Source organism: Scyliorhinus canicula, chromosome 1, assembly GCF_902713615.1.
Source record: "Scyliorhinus canicula chromosome 1, sScyCan1.1, whole genome shotgun sequence".
Lineage (NCBI taxonomy): Eukaryota > Metazoa > Chordata > Chondrichthyes > Carcharhiniformes > Scyliorhinidae > Scyliorhinus > Scyliorhinus canicula.
Window position 1 is genome coordinate 97,248,929 of NC_052146.1, and position 27,099 is coordinate 97,276,027.

General features: G+C 47.1%; 1 protein-coding gene across 8 annotated transcripts in view; it reads left to right on the top strand.

Moving 5' to 3' along the window:
* LOC119965299 (glutathione hydrolase 1 proenzyme-like) overlaps window positions 1–27,099 on the top strand; it is a 109,420-nt gene that overhangs the window by 40,636 nt on the left and 41,685 nt on the right. For all 8 annotated transcript variants that reach the window (XM_038795844.1, XM_038795882.1, XM_038795854.1 and 5 more), the window contains 3 exons: window positions 885–1,048; window positions 3,104–3,250; window positions 11,840–11,976. In XM_038795844.1, coding sequence (XP_038651772.1) covers window positions 885–1,048; window positions 3,104–3,250; window positions 11,840–11,976 — 448 coding nt within the window. The remainder of the gene's footprint in view (window positions 1–884; window positions 1,049–3,103; window positions 3,251–11,839; window positions 11,977–27,099) is intronic.

Below are 27,099 nucleotides of genomic sequence, written 5' to 3' on the forward strand. Positions count from 1 at the left end.
TTTTGGTTTTGTTTCAGTTTTGGAGCTGCAGTCAGTCACAGAATGTGTAATGTTGTTCTCTCTGCCATGTAAAGACTATCTCTTTATCATTTGGTGAATTCAGACTAATAACTTTTATGTTCTCAGCAGTTAATTTAAACCCGATGTGCTTCTGTTAAAAGTTTTGCATCAAGTGAACTCCATGATACACTTTGGGGTTTTCTGAACCCTGGCCCATAACAGGTCCCAACAGCAGCCGTTCCGCCAACTTCACGCTTTTTAAAAGAAGTACTAATCGGTGCCCACATGACCTCTTGCTGGGGAGGAGATTAGATCATGGGGGGCCATTAGATATGGTGTCGCTTCCATTAGTTGATTGGAGACTGAGGGCAGCACTGTGGCGCAGTGGTTAGCACAGATGTCTCACGGCGCCGAGGTCCCAGGTACGGTCCTGGCTCTGGGTTACTGTCTGTGTGGAGTTTGCACATTCTCCCCATGTTTGCGTGGGTTTTTCCCCACAACCCAAAGATGTGCAGGGTAGGTGGATTGGCCACTCTATATTGCCCTTTAATTGGAAAAAAAATGAATTGGGTACTCTAAATATTTTTAAAAAGGAAAATAAAATTGTGTGGAGATTGGGCTTAAGTGGTGATTACTGGTTTCTTGCCATGCTGTGGCAGGATCCTGATTTCGCCAATGGAAGCGGGTGGTTAGATCGCAAATCAATCACCGTCTGACGCGATTCTCGAATTTGGCCTCTACAGTAATCAGTGATTTAATGGCGTTGTCGCGCTCTCGCTTGAGCGCAACACGGCCATTAATTCGCACCCATTGAATTTACCCCATTGTTAACAATGAAGAAAATTACTCTTTGATAACTGCTAAAACTTATTTCATTTCCACAGTGATGTGTTCTGTAAGAAAAACAGCAGCCAGGTTTTGAGCGAGAATGACCTGATATGTTTTCCACAATTAGCGGATACACTGCAGATGATAGCAGATAAAGGACCAAATGCGTTCTATGATGGACCCATTGCAGAGGATATTGTTCAATATGTCAGTCAGTCAGGTATGTGCCTGGATATCTCGCTACTTATGCTGCGTTATTACTGGGGAATTGAGAATCCATTTCGCTAAATGCAAGTTCATTTCCTGAATCAACCTATTTCCAGTATTTTATTTTCTGTTTCTTACTTGGGAACGGACACATTCTGGATCCATTCTTCAATAACATATAGAGTTCCATCCCGAATCATGTATGAAAAAATTGGCAGCATGATTAATGTCACCACAGGCTTCAACTAGGTTCACCAGGTTGATCCCTGGTATGGAGGGATTTTCTTATAAGGAGAAGTTGAGGAATTTGGGCCTGTACTCATTGGAGTTTAGAAGAATGAGTGGTGACGTAATTATGACTTATAGGATCCTCAGCGGGCTTGCCAGAATAGATGCTGAGAGGTTGTTTCCTTTTATGGAAGAGTCGAGGACAACAGGGCATAATCTCAGAGTAGGGGGTTGCCCATTTAAGAGATGAAGAGGAATTTCTTCTCTTAGATGGTAGTGAATCTGAGGAATTATTTACTGCAGAGAGCTGAAGAGGCTGGGTCATTAAATATGATCAAGGTTGAGATAGACAGTTCTTTTCAGTAAGGGAATCAGTGTTAGCTAGAGCTTTTGAAGGTTTTGACCCAGGAGCAATTAGGAATCCAAATTTATGACAGCATAGGGTGTGACTAGCATTAAGGGAACCTTTGGCTGAGGGCGTCCCATGACCTTGCTGCCCTTATCTTGCTGGATTATGGAGGATACAGAGTCGGGAGATACTGTTGAACTAAACTCGGCAAATTGCTGCAATGCATCCTGTAGATTGTGCATATTTCAGCCCCACTGCAGCTGTGATGGAGCCAATAAAATTTCAATAGATTTATCAAAAATATAGCGGACTGCTCACACATGTAACCCTACTAATTAATCACCTCAACCTTCCAGTTAATTGCCATTTTAACTCAGCATCTTGCTTTCCTGCCCACATTTCTGTCCTTGGCCTGCTGCATTGCCTCAGTGAAGCCCAGCACAAGCTGAAGGAGCAGTATCTCATGTTCTAATTGGGCCTGTTACAGCCATCAGGCCTCAAGGTTGAGTGTGGCAACTTTAGATTGTGACCCTTCTCCTCTATCTTAAACCCTTTTTCAAAAATATCATGGGCAAGATTCTCTGTTGCCCAACGCTAAAATCGAGACCGGTAGCGGAATCGGTGTGGGCATGGCATCGATTTTTCTGTTGTGGAACTCCACGGATCCTCCATTGGCATCAATTCCGTTGAATTGCCGGGTTCGTTCTGGACACACGTTGGGCTGAGAACCTGCAGCTGCATGTACACTTGCACCCCCCCACACACGCACCCCATATCGCCCGAAACCACCAATCCGCACCTTGCTGGGGTACTCAATGCTCAGGAAGCTTGGCCTACTAAAGTCCAAAAGCTGCCCGGCGATTAAGCTGGCAGCCTCATTATCATAGCTAAAGCTGCAATCAACCTCTTAGGGGTTAGGTTTGGTTGTCCTCCCATCTTCTAGCCTCATTGAAGCTTGAAAATGGCAGGATGGAGAAAGGTTTGGGGTAGGAAAGAGGTTTCTGACTTTAAATACTCTTTCCCCAGCCCACTTGACCCAAACCTATCCCTTTCTTTAACATTAAAATTCAGCTCATAATCACTGTTGTAATAGAGGAAATACGAAAGTCAATTTGTGCACAAGATCCCCAAAATACCAATGAGATGTATGGCCAGGTAATGTGTTTTACTGATGTTGATTGAGGGATTACTAATTAGCCTGAAGACCAGGGAAAATTCCCCAACTCCTCTTCAAAATGACACCATGAGATCTTTCACACCCATCCAAGTTTCACACCCACCCATCTTGGTTTCACATCTTATCCAAGAGAATGTAGCTCAGACAGTTGCAGCATTAGGAGTGTCAGCTGGAGTATTCTTGCCTTTTCTCATGGGATTGTTGTATTAGGGTTCTTTTTAACAGTAAAAGGAGTTAATTTTATTTAATTGGCTCGTGGTCTGTCAGCTCGAGTTGGATTGGTGCAGTTCTCTCCCTGTCTCTTTCCTCTTCAGGTGGATTAATTTCCCGAGATGACCTGAAACAGTACAAGGCGAACAAGGAGACCCCTATAAATGTGACTCTAGATGAATATACACTGTATGTTCCGGGTGCCCCATCTGGGGGACCAGTGCTTGCACTCATTCTGAAAATCCTTGAAGGTAACTTTGAGCCTCCAGAATCTGCTCTGAAATGTTTCTTTTGTTGCCTTTAAAAATGTTTCAGCCAAGATACTTATGATGTGAATAAACCAGTGGTTAGAGAAAGTGCCCATTCGCAGCAAGGTGATAAGATCCACTCTAAATTCCATTTTCACAACAATTTTCGACATCACATCACACTGCACTCCAGAACTTCTCAGTAATTGCCACAGAGGGGGTGGTTTTTAAACCTGGTAGCTAAGGAAACGCAGATTAAATTTGGTCCAAGTCATGTACCCTACATGGAGCCACTGTGACCTGACCTGTCAGAATGCCCCATTGAGCCGACCGGCAGCAAGGACAACTGGCCAAAGGTTCCTTCTTCACCTGTGCTGAGGGTACCAATGATGTCATCAGAATTGGTCTGCAATATTTACAAGGAGGTTTGAATGGGAAACAGAAGTCAGTTGAAATGCACAAGAAAACCTTAGGTCTCCCTTTTCTGTGCCCTCCCCACAGCCCTCCTCCATGCCCTCTAAAGGATTAGTTGAAGGAAAATCAGTTAAACATTTTAAATTAAAGTGGCAATCACCTGCACTCATTGTGCACCTCTTCTGAAAACACCCTGATGAGAGACTAATGAGAAATCTTACTCAGTACCAAGTAAGTATACAGGGCGGGATTCTCTCAGTCTGGGGCTGGGCCAGAAAGTCCCGCCACCGGCGCGAATCGTGGCAGGCCGCCCTGCCGTCGGCACACGATTCTCCGCAGATCACAGAATCCCGCCCCAGTGCTCAGAAATCTGGGAAATCAGTCAGCAACTTTTATCAGAGATGGAGCGTTAAGAGGCCAGCCTTTTCTGGTGTGAGCTGAACTGATAATAAAGTGACCCCCAGGAACAGCCCCAGTTAAAGTCAGGGTCAGCATGCCATGCTCCCTCGAACCATTTGCACCATTAGTGGTGAAGAATGCTGGAATGTTACAGCACAATTCTCCAGATAACTGCTAAAAATTAACTGGCAGATCCATACAGAAATTGCGAATTCATGGGGCAGGATTCTGTGATCCTGAGACTAAGTGTTGACACCGTCGGAAACGCCGTCGCGTTTCTGAACAGCGTCAACGCGGCCTCAGGATCAGCAATTCTGGCCCCTACAAGGGGTTCATGGCGCTCCAGCTTCTGATCCCAGCAGGATCCATGCATGCGCAATGGCACCGGTGCCAACGGGCGCATGCGCAGTGGCTTCCTTCAACATGCCCTGCCCGCGCAACATAGCACAGGACTACAGGGGGAGGCGTGGAAGAAAGGAGGCTCCAGCCAGAGAGGCCAGCCCGCCGATCAGTGGGCCCTGATCGTGGGCCAGGCCACATTGGAGCCCCCCCGAGGGTTGGACCCCCCTCCCCCACAGGCGACCCCCCCCCCCCCCGACCCTTCCACGCCGAGTTCCCGCCAGCTGAGAGCAGGTGTGGATGGCGCCAATGGGACTCGCCGTTTTTACGGCAGCCGCTCAGCCCATCCCAGGCCGAGAATCGGCGGGCCGGCCATGTAGAGCGGTCCCTGACCGGTGCTGTGCCAATCACACCGGTACCAATGGCGCTGATTCTCTGCAGAGAATCGCGTCCCGGTGTCGGGGCGGCCTGGCGCGATTCGTGCTGGTCGCGGGTATTTTCTGGCCTGGTCCAGGGCTGAGAGAATCCTGCCCACGGTGTTTCACTGTTAAATTTGTGTGGTATATATTACTAGGCATGACCTTTTAACTCTGAAGCTAAGACTGGCTATGGAGAATTAACACTCCTCAGGTCAAATGTTGCTATCAACAAAAGGCGAGAAATGAACAGTTGGCAATCCAGTTCAGTTTCTGCTGACGTTTGATAAAGTCATCACATTGTGTTTGAGGTGGGGACTGAATTGGGAACATAACCACCAATTCCAAGTTTCGCATTGTTTTCCATAGGATGGCATGGTAACACAGTGGGTAGCACTGTTGCTTCACAGCGCCAGGGTCCCAGGTTCAATTCCCGGCTTGGGTCACTGTCACTGTCATGGAGTTTGCATGTTCTCCCTGTGTGTCTGCGTGGGTTTCCTCCGGGTGCTCCAATCTCCTCCCACAAGTCCCAAAGAACATGCTGTTAGGTAATTTGGTGTAGTGGAAATTATAATAAGGCCAAATTCTCTGAAGTTCAATTTAAGGAAATTGGTTTACACAAATATTTGCAGAGAGTGCTCTGGCTGCATAGCCAGTCCGCAGCACTCTTGGGATTTGACCAAAGAAATAACAGCGTGAAGTAAACAGCTATGTTTATATTAAATCGACCATGAAATATGTAGTATGTATGTTCTTGCCCTTGGCGAACAACAACTCGAGTACACATTTTGTTATCTTTCGGAGGACAATGTGTTATCATAATAAGGCTGAGACCAAAATATTAAGCAGTATTTTGTTTACGTTACCTGACCTACTTATTTTTGTTCAAAAGCACTGTTAAACTATATAGTCGAGCATTTCCCAGCATGCTTCTAAATTGGCAACTCATTCATTTCCCTTCCACATTTGGACATTCTCAATTCTCCCTCCGTGGTATCCGAACAGGCGAATGTGGTGACTAGGGGCTTTTCACAGTAACTTTATTGCAGTGTTAACGTAAGCCTACTAGTGACAATAAAGATTATTATTATTATAAACAAGTCATCAGGTCAACCACATGGTCTCTGGCGAGGTGTATTTTTTTTTCTTGCGTTCAATTTCCTGTTGAATTTTATGGAAGAATATTATTCAGGAAAAAATGTGATCGTGCCAAGCCATGCCCCTCCCAAATATCTTAAATAACTTTATAAGGATTGCATTGAAGTGTGGCGGCTATTGGTAGACAAATGAAGCAGCCAATTTTTTCATTGAGCACAATCCCACAAAAAGCTAACAGATGGCTGGTTGATTTATTTATTTTTGGTTGAAGAAGCATCATTAGTCAAACCACAGGGACAATCTGGGACAATTGTACAAGCTTACATATTCACTTTTGTCACATGAATGATAAATAGCACAGTATTAAGTTGTTGTCCTGAACTTGCTGCTCAGAATTGATTATCAACCAAAATTTGTCCTGCTCATACTGCTTAATGTGCATCCTGAACTTAAAATTAAATCAGTCACAAGTAGCATAATTATCTCTGTCAACAGTTAAAATGGTATGGTGTCATGTGAGAGTACCTTTAAGAAACGGATGTTTAAGCAATGTACCTTTAAGAAATGGAGCAGCTTATATTACTGAAGTGATGTCAGAGGGTGGGGGTAGCTGAGTTGAGGTCACTTCTGCTTTTTGGGAGTTTAGTTTCAGTTTTGAGAAAAAGAGCTTGGGTGTGTCTGTGTTTTTGCAGTGAGCTGGATCTGCTGTGATCTCTGCCAGGAAAGGCTATCTCTGAATCATTTGGGTGATTTAAACTCATAATAGTAATGTCTTTAACCTGATGTGTTTCTGTTTAAAGGTGTTAAATCTTTTGGAGGTTTGAAGGAACATTTTGAGGGATTATTTAGTGTTGTATTATTTTCAGGGTTATCTTGGAAGTTAGGGGTGTTAAGCAATCCAATGTTTATTTAAAAACGTTAAGTTGAATTCATGTTTAAAAACCCACGTGTCCATAATTGTAATACCACACCTGGAGACCAAGCCGTGTGCTGGAAAAGCAACAATCCATTAAAGGGAGAGGTTGGTTAAACTCCATGATATATTTTGGGGTTCTGAAAACACTGCTCCCATAACAATGGGGGAATTTAAGAGTTTCCAATGGATTGTACGTTGCTTGATCACAGGAACAATACCGAAGGAAATTACGGGCGGAATTCTCCGCTCTCACGCCGCATGGGAGAATCGCGGGAGGTACGCTCCCGTACCTCCCGCGATTCTCCCACCCCCCCAACATGGCATGTCGCGTTTTGCAACACGCCGCTTGGAGAATCGCGGGCCGCCGTGATTCTCCGACCCGGATGGGCTGAGCGGCCTGCCGTTGGTGACCGTTTCACGACGGCGGAAAACACACCTGGTCACTGCCGTCGTGAAACGGGCGTGAGATGCCCGTTTGGGGCTTTGAGCACCACGACTGTGCTCGGGAGGGGACAGGCCCACGATCGGTGCCCACCGATTGTCGGGCTGGCGTCTCAATGGGACGCACTATTTCCCCTCCGCCGCCCCGCAAGATCAAGCTGCCACATCTTGCGGGGCGGCTGAGGGGGAAGACGGCAACCGCGCATGTGCGGGTTGGCGCTATCCAACCTGCGCATGTGCGGCTGACGTCATTAGGCGCGTCAGCCGCATCGGGCCTTGACACCACGTCAAGGCCCCGCGGCTGAGTTTCCCGACATGGCCCGCCTATCCCCCCCCCCGGGGAGGGGAGAATAGGGGGCCGGGAGAGGCTTCCGACGCCGTCGTGGACCTCTCCAGGTTTCACGACGGCTTCGGGTCTCTGGGAGAATCGCGCCCTACATGTCTAAGATTAAGTCATGAAGAAAGCTTCTACTGTAATCCATATTCCCAATTGTACTTTGGAAAATTAAGATTTTATCTTGCATCATTTTGCACAACCACATAAAAATAAAATGAAGAGGAAAGATATATTAAATGTTGAGGAAAAGTATTAGCACTGACAATGTGGAATCTATATGAGTTGAGTTAAGAAACCCCATGGGCAGAAAACATTTTTATGGGCGGTATACAGATCACCAAACTGCAGTGGTAATGTTTGGAATAGCATTAGACAGGAAATCAGAGATGTACGTGTTAAAGGAACATCTGTGATTATGGGTGACTTTAATCTGCATAGAGATTGGGTGAGTCAAATTAGTCACAATACAATCGAGGAGGAATACCTGGAGAGTCTGCAGGATGATTTTCTGGACCGGTATGTTGAGGAGACAACAAGGGAACAGGCCATCTTGGACTGGGATGGAAAAGGATTAGTTGACAACCGAGTTGTGAGAGAACCCTTGCAGATGTGTGACCATAATATGGTAGAAGTTTTTACCAAGGTGAACAGTGAAGTAGTTGACTCTAAAGACTAGGGGTCCTGAATCTTAATAAAGATAACTATGATGGTATGAGGCATGAGCTGGCTATAATAAACTGGGAAACATTACTGAAAGGAAGGATAGTGGACAGGCGATGGCAGGCATTCAAGGAACAAATGGGTGAACTCCAAAAGTTGTTTATTCCTATTTGGCACAAGAGTAGAAGGGAACTGTGGCCAAACCATGGCTTACAAGGGAAATTAGAGATAGAAATCAAAGAAGAGGCATACAAGTTAGCAAGAAAAAGCAATAGACCTGAGGATTGGGAACAGTTTAAAATTGAGCAAAGGCAGACCAAGGAATTGATTAAGAAGGGGAAAATACAATAAGCTAGCAGGGAAGATAAAAACTGAGACTGGAAGGGTTTCTGTAGGTACGTAAAAAGAAAAAAATTGTCAAAAACGAATGTGGGCACTTAGAGTCAGAAACGTGGGAATTCATAAAGGGTAACAAAGAAATGGCTGAGGAACTAAATTTGTACTTTGCTTCTGTTTCCACAAAGGAAGACATGAATAATGTACCGGAAGTTCTAAGAAGCACAAGTTTGAGTGAGGAGCTGAATGAAATTAGTATTAATAGAGAAATGGTTTTGGGGAAATTAATGGGATAGAAGGCGGACAAACCTCCAGAGCCTGATAATCTTCATCCCAGAGTACTTAAAGTGGTCTGAGAAATAGTAGGTCTATTGGCGGTCATTTTCCAAAATTCTTTGAATTCCGGAATGGTTCTTACAGTTTGGAGGGTAGCGAGTGTAACCTCACTATTCAAAAAGTGAGGTAGAGAGAAAACAGGGAATAATAGACCAGTGAGCCTAACATCGGTAGCAGGGAAGTTGCTGGAGTCCATTATCAAGGATTTCATAGCATGACATTTGGAAAGAGTGGTGGAATCAGACAAAGTCAGCATAGAGTTATGAAAAGGAAATAATGCTTGACAAATCTATGGAATTCTTTGAAGATGTAACAAGTAGAGTTGACCAGGGAGAACCAATGGATGTGGTTTATTGAGACTTTCAGAAGGCTTTTGACAATGTCTCACATTGCAGATTACTATGTAAAGTTAAAGCTCATGACATTACAAGTGGTGTCTAGGACTGGATAAATGGGTAATTTTTCGACAGACTGGCAGAGACTAGTGGGGTACCGCAGGCTCGGTATTAGGACCACAACTGTTCACATCATACATGAATAATTTGGACGAGGGAACTTCATCGCTCCCACGCCGGGTGGGGGAATCGTGGGAGGGCCGCTCTGGCACCCCCCGCGATTCTCCCACCCCCCTAAAATGGCGTGTCGTATTTTGCGACATGCCGCTCAGAGAATCGCAGCCGATTCTCCGGCCCGAATGGGCCGAGCGGCCTGCCGTTCATGACCTGTTCACGCCAGCGGCAACCACACCTGGTCGCTGCCGGCGTGAACAGAGCGCCAGATGCTCGTTTGGGGCTTGTGGGGGGCGGAGAGGGGAGTGAGCACCACGACCGTGCTCGGGAGGGGACTGGCCCGCGATCGGCGCCCACCGATCGTCGGGCCGGCATCTCAATGGGACGCACTCTTTCCCCTCCGCCGCCCCGCATGATCAAGCCGCCACATCTTGCGGGGCAGCGGAGGGGAAGATGGCAACCGCGCATGCGCAGGTTTGCCGTCATCCGTTGTGACATCAGCCGCGCATGTGTGGGTTGGCGCCGGCCTAATGACGTCAGCTGCGTGGATTTGGACAGGCTGGGTAGTGGACAATTAGATGGCAGATGCAGTATAGTGTGGATAAAATCTGAGGTTATCCAATTTGGCAGTAACAATTGGAAAGCATATTAAAGATGTTTTACTATAATTGTACAAGACATTGGTGAGGCCATACCTGGAGTATTGGGCGCAATTCCCCCAAAAGGCAACAAAGTCCTCTCGCGAGCGTGTTTAGTCACTTGCGAGCTCTGCTCGGCAGAACTTCCCATTGTAGCAAGAGATGTAGCAAGAGATCGGGCGCCATTTAAAAATGGCGTCCTGATCTGCAAGGCCCCCAAAACAATCCTCGACTTCCTCCCCAGTCCGGATGTACTGTAGGAGGGTCCCCAGACCCCGGACCCCCCCCCCCCAACACTCATGCAGGGCAATCCCGGCTCGATCGCGCGCAAGCAAAAAATGCAAGCTTGGCACTGCCAGGGTGCCCAGGTGACACCAGCAGTACCAGGAAATCACCTTGCCCAAAGGGCATGCAGCAAAGGGCCTCCAATGCCTGGAAGACCCCAGTGAGTGCTGTTCCATCTGGTTCCCATTTGTGGCAACCAGTGGTGAACAGTGCTTTCCCGAGGTCTCTGAGGCAAAGGGATTGAATCCCAAAACCTCAGGTACCGAAGGAATCTGCACATTAGAGTGAGGCTTACTCAACCATTGTTGGCAGGATTCACATTGCAACGTCTCGTGAGATTATATTAGATCTCATAAGGCGTGGCGAACCGGGTAGATTCCGGGAGCAGGCTCTCCTGGCTTTCAATGGCCATGCTGCGCTGCAAGGAGCTGCTTTTCGGGCGTAGCATGGCTGTTGGATCATGCCCATTGTGTGCAGTTTTGGCGTCCTTCTCTGAGGAACGATGTCCTTGCTACGGAGGGAAAGCAGCGAAGGTTTACCAGGCTGATTCCTGGGATGACAGACTGTCATATGAGGAGAGACTAAGTCAGGTAGGATTATATTTATTAGAGTTTAAAAGAGTGATGGGGGATCTCATGGAAACTTTAAAAATTCTAACAAAATTAGACTGGGTAGATTCAGAAAGCATGTTCTGGGGAGATGGGGGTGTCCAGAACTAGGGGTCATAGTTGAGGATAAGACCTGTTAGGTCTGAGATGGGGAGAAATTTCTCCACCCAGAGAGTGGCGAATCTGTGGAATTCATCACAGCAAAAAGTAGTTGAGGTGAAAACATTGTATAATTTCAAGAAGGAATTAGCTATAGCTCTTGGGGCTAAAGGGATCAATGGATATGGGGTGAAGGTGGGATTAGGGTATTGAACTTGATGATCAACCATGATCGTAATGAATAGCGTAGCAGGCTCAAAGGGCCGAGTGGTCTCCTCCTGCTCCTATTTTCTATGTATGTTTCTACGTAGGATGGATTTGCTTGCTGTCTTCTCATGAACCTGGGTTTAAATCCAACCAAGACTTGGGTTGTGGATGTTGCAGGTGAGATGTTATACCCCTCCCGTGGTGTTGGGCCACTTGTGTGGTGGAGGAGACACCCACACTGCTATTAGGTAGAGTTTCAGAATTTTGACTCAGCAAAGATGAAGGAATGCTGATATATGTCCAAACCAGGATGATGTGTGTTTTGGGGCGGAACTTGGAGGTGATCGTGTACCTGCTGCCCCTGTCCTTCAAGGTGATAGACGTTGCAGATTTGGGAGATGCTGTCACATTCAAACATGGAATAAAAATCTCTGACGAATATAAAAATCCTACAAAAAGTGAATTTGTCAAGTTTTGTTTAGTTTGGGCGGAAGTTGGCAAAAAATGGCCTGTCCAACTTTTCATCCTCTAATCACGTTTCTGTTCTAATTTAGGGTATCATTTTTCCAGAGAAAGTGTTTCTACCAGAGAAAAGAAAGTCTTAACATACCATAGAATTATTGAAGCCTTCAAATTTGGGTTTGCAGAGAGAAGCAAGCTGGAATATCCAACATCTAGTGACCAAAGCAAGGTAAGTCTATTATATCAAAAAGTTATATCTGTGTGCACTTTCTAACCGCAATGGGTGGAATTTTCCAGCCCTTCCTGTCAGCAGGATCTTCCAGTCCTGCCAAAGTGGGCCCTCTGCCACAGGCCGCAGCAGCGGAACGGGTAACCATACAAGATGCTATTGACTTCAGCGCGACTAGAAGGTTCTGCTGGTGACCAATAACAAGCCGCCTCTTCCACAGGAAAATCTGCCACAGGGGGGCGGGGGAGAGAAAATTTCTGGCCAATATATTACATTGGTGACATGACGAGGCCTCTTGCGAGACATCGCAATCTGAATCTCGCCCTCACTGGGCAGAATCCAGGTATGCATACTCGAGTCAGCAGTTAGCTTCACTTAAATGTCTGCGGCGGATTCTCCCAAGGCCTGGGAACGAATGCCCGCATCTGGGACAGAACATACAGTGCAGAAGGAGGCCATTCGGCCCATCAAGTCTGCACCGACCCACTTAAGCCCTCATTTCCACCTTATCCCCGTAACCCAATAACCCCTCCTTATCCTTTTTGGTCACTCAGGGCAATTTATCATGTCCAATCCACCTAACCTGCATGTTGTTCGACTGTGGGAGGAAACCGGAGCACCCGGAAGAAACCCACGCAGACACGGGTAGAACGTGCAGACTCCGCACAGACAGTGACCCAGCGGGGAATAGAGCCTGGGACTCCTGCGCTGTGAAGCCACAGTGCTATCCACTTGTGCTACCATGCTGTCCCTTTACCTCGCCGTTTAGCACTGGTTTTCATGCATAATGCCATTTGGGGGGTGGGGTCTCCTAGGCCATCAGGGGCCCTGGGTGGTCAGGTTCTGGAAAGGGTGGTACCCTGATGCCCCGATGCCACCTGAGCGCCCTGGCGGTTCCAGCCTGGCACCACTCTGCAGCCAGGTGCCCAGTCCCAGTTTCCCCGGGCAGTGAGCGGGCTGGTGGGGGGGTGCTCGAGGACCCCCTAATCAGTAATTTGGGTGTTGAGAGGGTCTGGAGGCCGCAGTGCAGGGTCGACAGGTCGGAGTGGCATTTTTAAATTTTCATTTTAAAATTAAGCTAAGTGCAGTCTCGGCAGGGCGTTTCTCAGCAAGGTCCACAGAAAAAGCAAAATCCTGTTTAATAACGGGGTCATTCACAGAGCTGCAGACACCAAGAAACACCCCGCTCCCACCCATTGAATAACAGTATCTAGTCATGGTGAAGCTGTTATGAACAGTTAAATCGCGCCCTATATTTCTATTTATAAGCAGCCAATGTAAACTTGTCAATTTGTAATTTAACACTCTCATCCTAGGTCGCTCTGAAGCACCTCACTTTTCCATTTCCCAGTTTCATTGCTGAACAGAAACTCCTGTACTCCAATGTTATTCCTCACTTCCAAAGTTTTCACAAATACTGCAATTTAATTATTAATAATATCCTCAGTAAGCATTCTGGAATTTGATTGTTCATGTTCGTAACAGCTTTGCCATGACTAGATACTGCTATTCAATGGGTGGTAGCCACACTGAAGTCCTGTTCTTTTTCAACTTCGCTATGCAATGCCAATACAGTGTGTACACAGTCCATGTTAACTTACATTTGTTCATACTGATATCCATCCACCACTTATTGGAATACAGGCTTAGTATTTTTGGTAATATCAGTCATTTAAAACTAGTAAAGAACATGGAAATTAAGGCCTAGTTCTGATCGTGTTGAATCATGGAATCACAGAATGATACAGTGCAGAAGGAGGCCATTCAGTCCATCGACTCTGCACCGAACCTCTGAAAGAGCAGTCTACTGAGGCCCATTCACCTGCCCTATCCCCATAACCCTACACATTAATCATGGCCAATCCACCTGATCACATCTTTGGACATCTTTGGGAGAAAACCAGAGCACTGGGAGAACGTGCTCGGATCCCTGGCGCTGTGAGGTAGCAGTGCTAACCACTATGCCATTGTGCCCCTGCTCTTTACCCACAGCCTTACAATCTTGTCCTTTTATAAGTATTTACCCAATTCTCTTCTATAAGTTATTATTGAATCTGCTTTCACCAACCTTTTCAGGCAGTGAATTCTAAATTATTATAATGTACTGAGAAATTATATTTTCCTCATGTTGCCTCTGGTTCTTTTGTCATCATATAGAAAATAGGAGCAGGAGGATGCCATTCAGCTCTTCGAGCCTGCTCCACCATTCATTATGATCATGGCTTATCACCAAGTTCATTACCCTGATCCCGCCTTCCCCCCATATCCTTTGATCCTTTTTTAAAAATTCATTTTAAGGGATGTTGGCATCGCTGGTTAGACAAGCATTTATTACCCATCCCTGGTTGCCGTTCAGAAGGCGGTGGTAAGTTGCCTGTTTGAACCGCTGCAGTCCTTGAGGTGTAGGTACACCCACAGTGCTGTTAGGGAGGGAGTTCCAGGATGTTCGGCACAACATCGAGGGCCGAAGGGCCTGTTCTGTGCTGTACTGTTCTATGTCTATGTTGCCCCAAAGACAGTGAAGGAGCTGTGATATATTTCCAAATCAGGGTGGTGAGTGACTTGGAGGGGAACCTCCAGGTGGTGGAATTCCCAGGTATCTGCTGTTCTTGTCCTTCTAGATGGCACTGGTCATGGGTTTGGAAAGTGTTGCCTGAGGAACCTTGGTGAGTTACTGCAGTGCATCTTGTAGATGGTACACATGCCTGCCACTGTTCGGCGGTGGTGGAGGGTTTGAATGTTTGTGGAAGGGGGATCAATCAAGCGGGCTGCTTTGGCCTGGATGGTGTCAAGCGTCTTGAATGTTGTTGGAGCTGCACTCATCCAGGAAAGTGGAGAGTATTCCATCACACTCCTGACTTGTGCCTTGTAGATGGTGAACAGGCTTTGGGAGGGTCAGGAGGTGAGTTACTTGCTGTAGGATTCCTAGCCTTGACCTGCTCTGGTAGCCACAGTATTATTTTTTTTTAAATAAATTTAGAATACCTAACTTTTTTTTCCCAATAAAGAGGCAATTTAGCATGGCCAATTCATCTACCCTGCACATCTTTTTGGGTTGTGGGGGTGAGACCCACGCTGACACGTGGAGAAAGTGCAAACTCCACCCGGGGCCGGGATCGAACCCAGGTCCTCTGCGCCGTGAGGTAGCAGTGCTGACAACTGCGCCACCGTGCCGCCCCACCACAGTATTAATATGGCTAGTCCAGTTCAGTTTCCAATCAATGGTAACCCCCAGGATGTTGATTGTGGAGGATTCAGCAATGGTATTGCTATTGAATGTCAAGGGCGATGGTTAGATCCACTTTGCCCCAAGAACCATATCTAACTCCTTCTTGAAAACATACATGGCGGGATTCTCCATTCCGAAGACTAAGTGTTGATGCCAGGGCAGGATTCCTCGAGTTCTACAACAGCAAATTGCACAGGCTCATCACATTCTGAAAAAATCTGTCCTAAATGGTCTCCCCCATAGCCTCAGATTGTGACCTCTATTCTGGACACCCCCACCATCGCGAAGAACCTTCTTGCATCTACCCTGTCTAGTCCTGTTAGAATTTTATAGGTTTCTATGAGATCCTACCTCATTCTTTTGAACTCCAGTGAATACAATCCTAACCAACTCAATCTCTCCTCATAAATCAGTCCTGACATCCCAGGAATCAGTCTAGTAAACCTTCGCTGCACTCCCTCTAGAGCATGAACATCTGTCCTCAGATAAGCAGACGAAAACTGAACACAATATTGCAGGTGCGACCTCACCAAGGCCCTGTGTAACTGCAGCAAGTCACTGCTCCTGCACTCGAATCCTTGCCATGAAGGTCAACATACCATTTGACTTCTTTACTGCCTGCTCACCTTCAGCGACTGGTGTATGAGTACACACAGGTCTTGTTGCACATTTCTCTCTCCTAATTTATGGTCATTCGGATAATAATCAGCCTTCCCATTTTTGTTACCAAAGTGGATAATGACACATTTATCCAAATTATAATGCATCTACCATTCATTTGCCCACTCATAAATCACACTGAACGATATCTGCATCGTCCTCACAGGTCATCCTCCCACTAAGCTTTGCGACATCTGCAAATTTGGAGATATTGAGCTGGGCTCCGTCACCCGGCCCCGATAGCGGAGTTCCCGATGAGTCAGAGAATCCAGAGTCAGCCAAAAAATGGGATCGGCGCAATATCGAGGGTCGTGCCCCACTCCCGCGGCAGGATATACCTGGGTCAATTTGGCCCACTCCAGTGGCAGGATATACCTGGGTCAATTTGGCCCACTCCAGTGACAGGATATACCTGGGTCAATTTGGCCCACTCCAGTGGCAGGATATACCTGGGTCAATTTGGCCCACTCCAGTGACAGGATATACCTGGGTCAATTTGGCCCACTCCAGTGACAGGATATACCTGGGTCAATTTGGCCCACTCCAGTGGCAGGATATACCTGGGTCAATTTGGCCCACTCCAGTGACAGGATATACCTGGGTCAATTTGGCCCACTCCAGTGGCAGGATATACCTGGATCAATTTGGCCCACTCCAGTGGCAGGATATACCTGGGTAAATTGGGCCCACTCCAGTGACAGGATATACCTGGGTCAATTTGGCCCACTCCAGTGGCAGGATATACCTGGGTCAATTTGGCCCACTCCAGTGACAGGATATACCTGGGTCAATTTGGCCCACTCCAGTGGCAGGATATACCTGGGTCAATTTGGCCCACTCCAGTGACAGGATATACCTGGGTCAATTTGGCCCACTCCAGTGGCAGGATATACCTGGATCAATTTGGCCCATTTTCATCCTATTAACAGGCTAAGCACCATATTCCCCTGGCTCGCGTGAATCTCCAGTCCTCTGGGTCGGGAATCACCTGGGCGAGAATTGGTGCAGGTCTGACAAACGTGGTGCTGACACGGTGGATCTCACAATGGGCCAAGGAGCTAACTCTTTAAGGGGGTTGCTCCAAAAGTCTATCGAAGGGCCACCCTCCCACCACAATGCAAACCTCCCCCCCACACCAGAGACCCTCCCCAATACAGAGACCCCCGAGAAGAGATATTCCCATCAGAGACCTCCTAATTTAAGAGACCCCCATTAGAGATCCCCCATGAGAGAGATTCCCACCAGATACCCCAATTACAGAGACCCCCCCGACCCCCCCCCCCCCCCCAATTACTAAGACCCCCACCAGAAAATTTCCCATGGACAGACCCCCACTAGAGACTTGTCCCATGAGAGAGACCCCTTCCTGGAAACGCCCCATAAGAGAGACCCCTGTTTGTAAGCTAGAGAGCAGTCCAAACAGGAAGTGAAAAAAAATCATGGCTTTAATAGTCCTGTGGAACTCAGGGAGAGGAAGCAGCACCTGTCAATTCCTGGAAAGAGAAAACCAGTCAGTTGGGTTTAAACTCCCTCAGATCTTTGATGCGAAGCCTTTCATTCATATCTGTGTGGAATTGCTTTAACTAGGCTTCCACACACACCGAACTGTCTGTATTGTTTAATTCAGCTTCCGACATGCTTGAGTGTCTTTTAAATAGTCAGCTGTGAAACTAATCCAATGTTTATAAACATCTAGCTATAATTGACAGCTTTTGGACCATGCCAAAGTCAGCTAAGTGTTTTCAGCAGAGAAAAAGAGGAAGTGAGAGCACTTAACTGTCTTTGATGTGGTCCAGAAGCTGTCAATCATAGCTAGATATTTATGGGAGGCTTTCAGGCCAGTGTCTCTCTTATGGGTGGCATCCCGGCAGGGGTCTCTCTTGTGGGGGGGTCTCTGTATTTGGAGGGGTCTCTGCTGGTGGTCTTTCTTAATAATAAATCAATAATAATCACTAATTGTCACAAGTAGGCTTCAATGAAGTTACTGTGAAAAGTCCCTAGTCGCCACTTTCCGGTTAGGGGTTCTCCGGAAAAGATCTCTCTTATGGGGGGGTGGGGGTCTCTGCTGTGGATCACACAAATTGGGGGGTCTTTGGTGGGATTTCTCTTATGGGGGTCTCAGGTGGGGTCGGCCCCCCTCGTACTGTGGGTGGGGGATATCCCAAAAAATCCAGGGGGTCAGAATTATATTGCAGGGGGAGGCCCAGTCACCAGACCTCGCTATTGGGTGGCCCAATAGGGGATTTGTAGGGCTCCCTTCCAATCCCCACCATGCATACATTTGCATGGCAAGAGATGTGAATCGCTTCCAGATTTCCACTCACAGCGCGAGCACAAATCAGTTGCAGTTCATCTCCGACAGGTGAAAATAGTCTTCCATGCACAGAATATTTGTCATTAAATTTAGTTCCCTCATCTAAGACATTAATATATATCGTGAATAGCTGGGGTCCTAGCACTGATCCCTGTGGTACCCTACTAGCCACTGTCTGCAATTTGGAAAAAGACCCGTTTATTCCTACTCTTTGTTTCCTGCCTGCCAATCAGTTGACTATCCATCTCAATACATTACCCCTAATTCCATGTGCATTAATTTTACACACTAATCTCTCAGTGAGACTTTGTTGAAAGCCAAAGTCCAAATAAACCACACCCACTGGCTCCCGTGCTCAAGTCTCCTAGTTACATTCTTGAAGAACTCCAGATTTGTCAAGCATTCATAAATCCATGACTCTGTCCGATCCTGCTACTGTTTTCCAAGTGCTCTGCTATAAAATCTTTGACAATGGATCCTAGACGTTTCCACACTACCGACGTCAGACTGACTGGTCTCTAATTCCTTGTTTTGTCTCCACCCTCCATTTTAAATAGTGGGGTTACATTGGCCACCCTCCAATCTATATGAACTGTTTGGAAGATGACCACCTTTGCATCTACTATTTCTCAGGCCACTTCCTTAAATACTCTGGGATGTAGATTATTAGGCCTGAGGATTTATCAGGCTTCAATCCCATCAGTGTTCCCAACACCATGGGCGGGATTCTGCAGGAATCAGTGGGGCGGGCAACTCCGGTGCGAAGGAGTGGCATGAACCACTCTGGCGTCGGGCTGCCCTGATGGTGCGGAACCCTCCGCACCTTCAGGGGCTAGGCCGGCGCCGGAGTGGTTTGCGCCGTGCTGGCTAGCGCCGAAGGGGCTTGGCGCCATGCGAACAGGCGCGAAGGACCTCCGCCGGCCGGCTCGAGTTGGCGCATGCGTGGGAGCGCCAGCGTGTGCTGGCGTCATCCCAGCGCATGAGCAGGGGGGTTTCATCTCCGCGTCGGCCATCGCGGAAGTCCACAGCAGCCAATGCGGACGAATAGAGTGCCCCCACGGCACAGGCCCGCCCGCGGATCGGTGGGCCACAATCACAGGCCAGGCCACCGTGGGGCCACTTCCCAGCGCCAGATCCTCCCGTGCCCCCCTGAGGACTCCAGAGGCTGCCTGTGCAGCCAGGTCCCGCCGGTAAGTACCAGGTCCAATTTACGCCGGCAGGACCAGCCTAAAACGGGCGGCCACTCGGTCCATCGTGAGCCGGAGAATCGCTGGGGGGACGCAGCGCGTTTACCACCCCCGCCAAAACCCCGGCACCGGAGAATTCGGCAGCCGGTGGGATTCATGCCGCCCCTGGCGATTCTCCGACCCGGCGGATTCTCCTTCAGTTCCTCCATCTCACAAAACCCTGAATTCCCCAATATTTCTGATCTTATTTGTCTTCTCCTTTGTGAAGACAGATCCAAAGTATGTATTTAGTTGGTCAGCAATTTCTTTGTACCCCATCATAATTTCCCTTGTTTCTGACTGTAAGGGACCTACTGTAAGTACCTTCACCAATCTTGGTCTCTTTACATACCTATATAAATTTCTACAGTCAGTTTTTATGTTCCCTGCAAGCTTACGCTCGTGCTCTGTTTTCACCATCTTAATCAATCCCTTGCTCCTTTGCTGAATTCTAAACTGCTCCCAATCCTCAGGACTGTTGTTCTTTTTGGCCAATTTGTATGTTTTTCTTCCTCGGATCTAATATTATCTCTAATTTCCTTTGTAAGCCATGGTTTGGCCACTTTTCCCGTTTTATGTTTGCGCCAGACAGGAATAAACAGTTGTTGTGGTTAACCCACGTGCTCCTTGAATGTTTACCATTGCTTATCCATTGTAATTCGTTTCAGTAACCTTTCCCAATCGATCATAATCAGCTCGCGCCTGATGTCATTGTAGTTTCTTTTAAGATTCAGGATCCTAGTCTCAGAATCAACCATGGCTCCATCTGATAAAAAATTCTTTCATGATGTCGCTCAACCACAAGGGGTTTCTCACAACTAGATTGTCAAGATTCCTTTTTCATTACACAGTACCCAGTCTATGATGTCCTGTTCTCTGGTTGGTTCCTCAACGTATTAGTCCAGAAAACCATCCCGTATTCACTCCAGAAATTCCTCCTCTACAGTTTTGTGACTAATTTGATTTGTTGAATCTATATGGAGATTAAAATGACCTGGTAATTACAGATATTCCTTTATCGCATGCATCTCTAATTTCCTGTTTAATGCCATTCCCAACATCGATGTGGAGATGCCGGCGTTGGACTGGGGTGAGCACAGCAAGAAGTCTTACAACAATAGGTTAAAGTCCAACAGGTTTGCTTCAAACACGAGCTTTCGGAGCACTGCTCCTTCCTCAGGTGAATGTAAGACCCTGGTGTTGTAAGATTTCTTACTATTCCCAACATCAGCACTACAGATTTGAGATCTGTATACAATCCCACCTAACATTTTTTGCCCCTTTCTCAGCACTATCCATAGAACTTCCACATTGTCGGATCTAATATCCTCCCTCACTATTGCCTTAATTTCCACTTTAACCAGCAATTCAACACCCCGCCTTCCTAAATACTGAATATCACAGGGTATTCAGTTCCCAGCCCTCGCCACTCTGCAGCCATGTTTCTATAATCCCGACTATATCGTATCCGTTTACATCTATTTGCGCAATTAGTTCATCTCTTTATTGTGAATGCTCTGAGCGTTAAGGGACAAAGCCTTTCAGCTTGTCTTTTTAAAATTACTTGTCCCATTCCCACCATTTTTCACTCTGGTCCTGTTTGAATCCGGCCCTTAATTTCTCTGCCTTATCATTTTTCTTATTTCCCTTTTTTGTCTTTTGTTTTTGTCCTCGATTACCCCCTCCTCTGACTCCTTGCATAGGTTCCCACCCCCTTGCCATTTTAGTTTATACCCTCCTCAGTCACTCCAGCAAATACTCACCCAGGACATCAGTCCCGGTCCTGCCCAGGTGTAAACCACCCAGTTTGTACTGGTCCCACCTGCCCCAGAACTGGTCCCAATGTCCCAGGAATCTGAAACTCTCCACTCGCACCATCTTTCAGCCACGTATTCATTCGATATATCCTGCTATTTCTATTCTGATTAGCACGTGGCACTGGTAATAATTCTGAGATCACTACCTTTTGAGGTCTGACTTCTCAACTTTCTTCCTAACTCCCTATATTCTGCTTTTAGGACCTCATCCCCTTTTTTTTAACCTTAAATCTGCGACTCCTGTTTAGCAATTCCTTTGATTTGAAACAATTTCTCCTTATTTATTCTATCAAAATCATTCATGATTTGAAATACCACTGTCTAACACTTGTTGTGTTATATATCTGCTTTACACAAACTCACCAATCTCACATCAGGCCCAGTAAACTATAGGGAGATTTTGTTTATTTGAAGGTACATTACCCATAGCTCAACAGACAGATATACGTAAGAGATTTAGCAACCATTACTCATAGGCACAGCACAGCTGTAATTCCTACACCACTGCTGCTGCTCTACATCCTGGCTGCTTCCTTACTTGCACATTCCCTTAAAGTGATATCACAACATCCTTTTTATCCCCCAAGGTAACATTGAATCCATTAAGATTAAAGATATATGTACAATAGGGTGGTTGTGAAAGCTATTCGCACAAAAGGTAGATCTCTGTTTGAGTTTGACTCTTGTATAATGTATGGGTAGCTTACTCATTGCCCCAGGTCTTGTGATGGTATGACTATGAGATCTGGACTTATCACTTAGATGTTCTTGATTTCTATATGTGTTGACACCCGTCGGAATATTGATAGTTTTTATGATGGTTTCTCACAGTTTCACTTCCCAGCTCATCTCCAGATGTGTGTGGGATGCAGTTCAAATGCTGGGTGTTATACAGTTGTCCAGTTACCTTAGCTGGTCTTATTTTCTCTTTAACATTGTTCAATTTAGTTTTGTGGCCTCATAGGAACTAGGCCCATAGAATTCCTACAGTGCAGAAGGAGGCCATTCAGCACATTGGGCGCGATTCTCCGCCCCCCACGCCGGGTGGGAGAATAGCGGGAGAGCCTCCCAACATTTTTCACGCCCTCCCACTACTCTCCTCCCCCCCCCCCCCCCACTCCCGACCCACGCCACAAATCGGCGCTCGCCGTTTTTTATGGCGAGCGGCGATTCTCCGAGGCCGATGGGCTGAGTGGCCAGCCCTTCACACCCGTTTCAACACGGCAGCAAACACACCTGCTCGCTGCCGTCGTGAAACGGGCGCCAGATGCCCGTTTGGGGCATCTAGAGGCCCGATTGGCATGGGAGCACCACGACTGTGCTCGGGAGGGGATAGGCCCGCGATCGGTGCCCACCGATCGTCGGGACAGCGTCCAAAACAGACGCACTCTTTCCCCTCCGCCGCCTGCCAAGATCAAGCCGCCACATCTTGCCGGGCGGCTGAGGAGAAAGACGCCAACTGCGCATGCACGGGTTGGCGTTGTCCAACCTGCGCATGCGCGGCTGACATCGGCCGCGTCAGCCGGCGTGACGCTTGATGTGCGGCCTTGACGACCGTCGTCAAGGCCGCGCCGCCGTGACGCACGGGGCCGTGCTCCTAGCCCCGCCTGGTGGGGAGAATCGGCCCCGGAAGTGGCCGTGAAGGCTGCCGTGGGTCACGGCCTGTCCCACGGCAGCCGCGGAGAATCTCGCCCATTGAGTCTACACCGACCGTCTGAAACACCACACTACCTAAGCCCACTCGCCCACCCTATCCCCATAACCCTGTAACCTAACCTACACATCTTTGGCCGCTCAGGGGCAATTTAGCATGGAGCATCCGCAGGAAACCCACACAGACACAGGGAGAATGTGCAAACTCCACACAGGCAGTCAGCCAAGGCCAGAATCAAACCCGGATCCCTGGCGCTGTGAGGCAGCAATACTAACCACTGTGCCACCGCTATAAACTGTGGATACTTCTGCAAGTGGTCAGGTTCCCCGTGTTATTTATACAACCCAAACCTTTGTATTGATGTGGTTGGTTACTCTGGCATGCTTTGCACATCCTCACTATCTTCTCGACCATTGTTGATCTCAGACCAATACACAGTGTACCTTGCCAAGCACCTCTATGTCCATTTGCTCCTGGTGTAACTGTGGCAATAGGTGCTGGTGAAGAGCTTTAGGTACAAGCACCTGATTTCCCTTGAAAACCATGCCTCTTGAAATATCTATTTCTGTGTGGATAGAAATATCTGAGGGTGTCACGCATCTTGTATCATATCAGGCTGACCTTTTGACAATGACTCTCCGCCATACCTTTAGTCATGGATCATTTATTGTTTATTCTTGAAGTTGGTTGAATTTATGTTAACCAAAACTCATCATATTGACGTTAAGTTTTCTACTTTGATGTCTCTGTCATTCACTTTCAGGTCGAGCAAAATATCCACAGTCCTTTTTGGATTTTGCAAAGTGCTCATTGTGTCAGAAGAAACCATTTTACTACCCAGTCTGTACCAGAATTCAAAATGGTATCCCTATACTTTTAGCAGAAGTTGTTGCCGTCTGAGTGACTTGTCCCACTGACTAACCTTTGGAGCTAAGTGCGATCGATCGGTTTGACATCTTGCATAATGCACGCTCCTAACCCTTTCTGAGCTGTAACAATCTCGCAGACTGTCTCTTTACTTGGGTTGAAGTATTTACAAACACATCTCTTGTGACGATGCCTGTTTAAGTGACTCAAATAAGTGTTGGTGGACCTCCTGCCATATGTATGGAATACCCTCTTAGTGACAGTGCTTTATCGGCAAAGTTAGGTGTGTATGTCACTAAATAGTTTAAAAATCCAAGGTATCTCTGCGAGTCCTCTTTGTCCTGGGGTGCAGGCATGTGTCTCACATCTTCAAGTTTCCTGGATCAGAACAGATCACATAATGTAAATGAACATAGCCGAAAAGCTAATATGACCTATATTCACCTAGCATTTGTTGCTGTTGAAGAAATGAAATGAAATGAAATTCGCTTATTGTCACAAGTAGGCTTCAAATGAAGTTACTGTGAAAAGCCCCTAGTCGCCACATTCCAGCGCCTGTTCGGGGAGGCTGTTACAGGATTTGAACCGTGCTGCTGGCCTGCCTTGGTCTGCTTTCAAAGCCAGCGATTTAGCCCTGTGCTGACAAGTCCTTCAAGATGAGCTGCTGCCATCATGAGTCTAGATTATGATCATTCTCTTCTTTGATATAAAAACAGGAAGTGATGGTCAAACTGAGCAGATCTGGCAGCTCCTCCAGGGTCAGATTGGATTTAAATGTTAACTCAGATTTTCTCTCTCCACAGATGCTGTCAGATCTGCTGAGGTTTTACAGCATTTTCTGTTTTTATTTTAGTTCTCCATCATCCATATAATTCCGTTATTATGCTCATCTTTGGTTTTGCAATATCATCAGTAATGCATATAGATCCAGAAATATTTTCTGTAATTCTTTCCATTTGCTGCTGGAACAGATCCTGGTGGATGAATCAAAATGTAATCGCTTGAAGCACCTTCCAGATGGTATCCCAAACATGCTGATCTCTTGAAATACTTCTGTCAAATGAACTGACTAATATTCTTGTTTGGCGTCCAACATTTGGAGTAAAACTTGGCTCCTGTGAATTTGAGATTTGATTCCTCTAATGTTGGAATTTTGTGTGAGCATCTCTTTAGGTCAAGAGTTGAGGGGCCCGATTCTCCGCTCCCCACGCCGGGTGGAAGAATAGCGGGAGGGCCTCCCGACATTTTTCAGGCCCTCCCGCTATTCTCCCCCCCCCCCCCCCCCCCCCCCCCCCCCCCCCCCACGCCCGACCCACGCCACGAATGCGATTCTCTGAGGCCGATGGGCCGAGCAGCCGGGCCTTCACGCCCGTTTCACCACGGCAGCAAACACACCTGCTCGCTGCCGTCGTGAAACGGGCGGCAGATGCCCATTTGGGGCATTTAGAGGCCCGATTGGCACGGAGCACCACGACTGTGCTCGGGAGGGGACAGACCCGCGATCGGTACCCACCGATCGTCGGGCCAGCGTCCAAAACAGACGCAATCTTTCTCCTCCACTGCCCGCAAGATCAAGCCGCCACGTCTTGCCGGGCGGCTGAGGAGAAAGACGCCAACTGCGCATGCACGGGTTGGCGTTGTCCAACATGCGCATCCGCGGCTGACATCATCGGCCGCGTCAGCCGGCTTGACTTGCGGCCTTGACGACCGTCATCAAGGTCGCGCCGCCGTGACGCATGGGGCCGCACTACTAGCCCCGGCCGGGGGGGGAGAATCGGTCCCGGAAGTGGCCGTGAAGGCTGCCGTGGGTCACGGCCTGTCCCATGGCAGCCTTTACGATTCTCCGCATTTGCAGAGAATCGCGCACGAGATGTCTTGGATCCAAGCCTATCTGTATTGTGCTATCTTTTTATACAACTACACCAATTGATGTGCTGATGTACATGAGTATTATGCCTTCACACTCCATCATGAACTTACTCGAGTTTTTCCTGTAAGTCCGCACTTTTTCTTGGAGGGGCACTCGTTTTCTAGGAAGATCACTCGATGGAATTCTATCTTCCCTGAAGTGTAGTAGGTCACCATCTCTGAGGTTTCCAATAACATTGACTCTGTCTGCGAGTCTGTCTGGGTATATGTGCTGTAGGTCATGGACTGATAAAGTGTGATTATTCTTGGCCTCGTCTGCTGGAATTGGTATTTTGGTGATCTTGTGTATGGTTACTGTCATGATATGCAGACACACACATAATGATATACAGACAAGCAGCTAATGGATACAGAGAACAGGACATGACCAGTAAGCAGGCAGGACACTCAGAGGTGGGATCTGACTATAAAAGACACGAGGCACTCACACTCTGCCTCTTTCCACTGATGAACATCTAGAGAGTCAGTGAAGGGTGTTGTTATAATCTCACACCTCCACCACGTGACTAAGAGCTAGTCTGGTTCAGTCAGACAGAGTAACCACACTTAAATTAGCAGAGAGTCGAACTCACAGAGAACTGTGCTAACTGTGCTATTAGTTCAATAAACCTGATTGAACTAACTTCAAGGTCTGGAGCATCTTTCTGATCTAAGCTGCATCCAGTTGCAGCCAGTGTTAGACCAGTGTACCTAACACGACAGTTACAATGCTCAGTTTCCTATGCACTGGTAGTCCTGCTTTTGCTAGTAAAAATACTTCTGATTTCCATGCAGACGTGCTGTAACTGCATTTCAATGTCAATATAATTATGTAATGAATGGGTGACCCGTCGGACTTCCAATGATCCAGATACATATCTTTTAGGATTCCGACCAGTGAGATACTCATGCTCACTCCTGTGTCGACTTTGGCTGTGAACATGCGTTTACTGTATTTCTTCAGGCATGTGATCCTGATGGTAGTGAAAGCCTCAAACTGCTTGACTTAATCTACACAGTGTATCACATTAACAATTTGGAAAGCTAGTTCATTTTCCAGTTAAAGATCCTGGTCTGACTGGCTGTTAACCTTGTGCATGTTCTTGCACTTGTGTGGATCTCTGGCACGCTCCCTGCTGGTGCTGCTAGTGTGCTAAATGTACTTTTGTTCGATTGTTTCTTGCTGTAATCTCTGGTCACATTTCCAGAGCCAGATTTCGGAGGTAGCCAAGCCTAATGCCTTTTTGCAACAATGTCATGTAAAGATCCAACGGCTATCTTTCTTTTCACTGCTTGTTTGTCTAGTTCTGTGAAAGATAAATCTAAAAAGCAACCTTGCCACAATCACCCAGATCCTATGAAATAATTTTTTAAAATAAAAATTTATAAATTGATCGTATATCTGTAGATATCACCAAGGAACATCCTGTACTGTAAATGACAAGTGT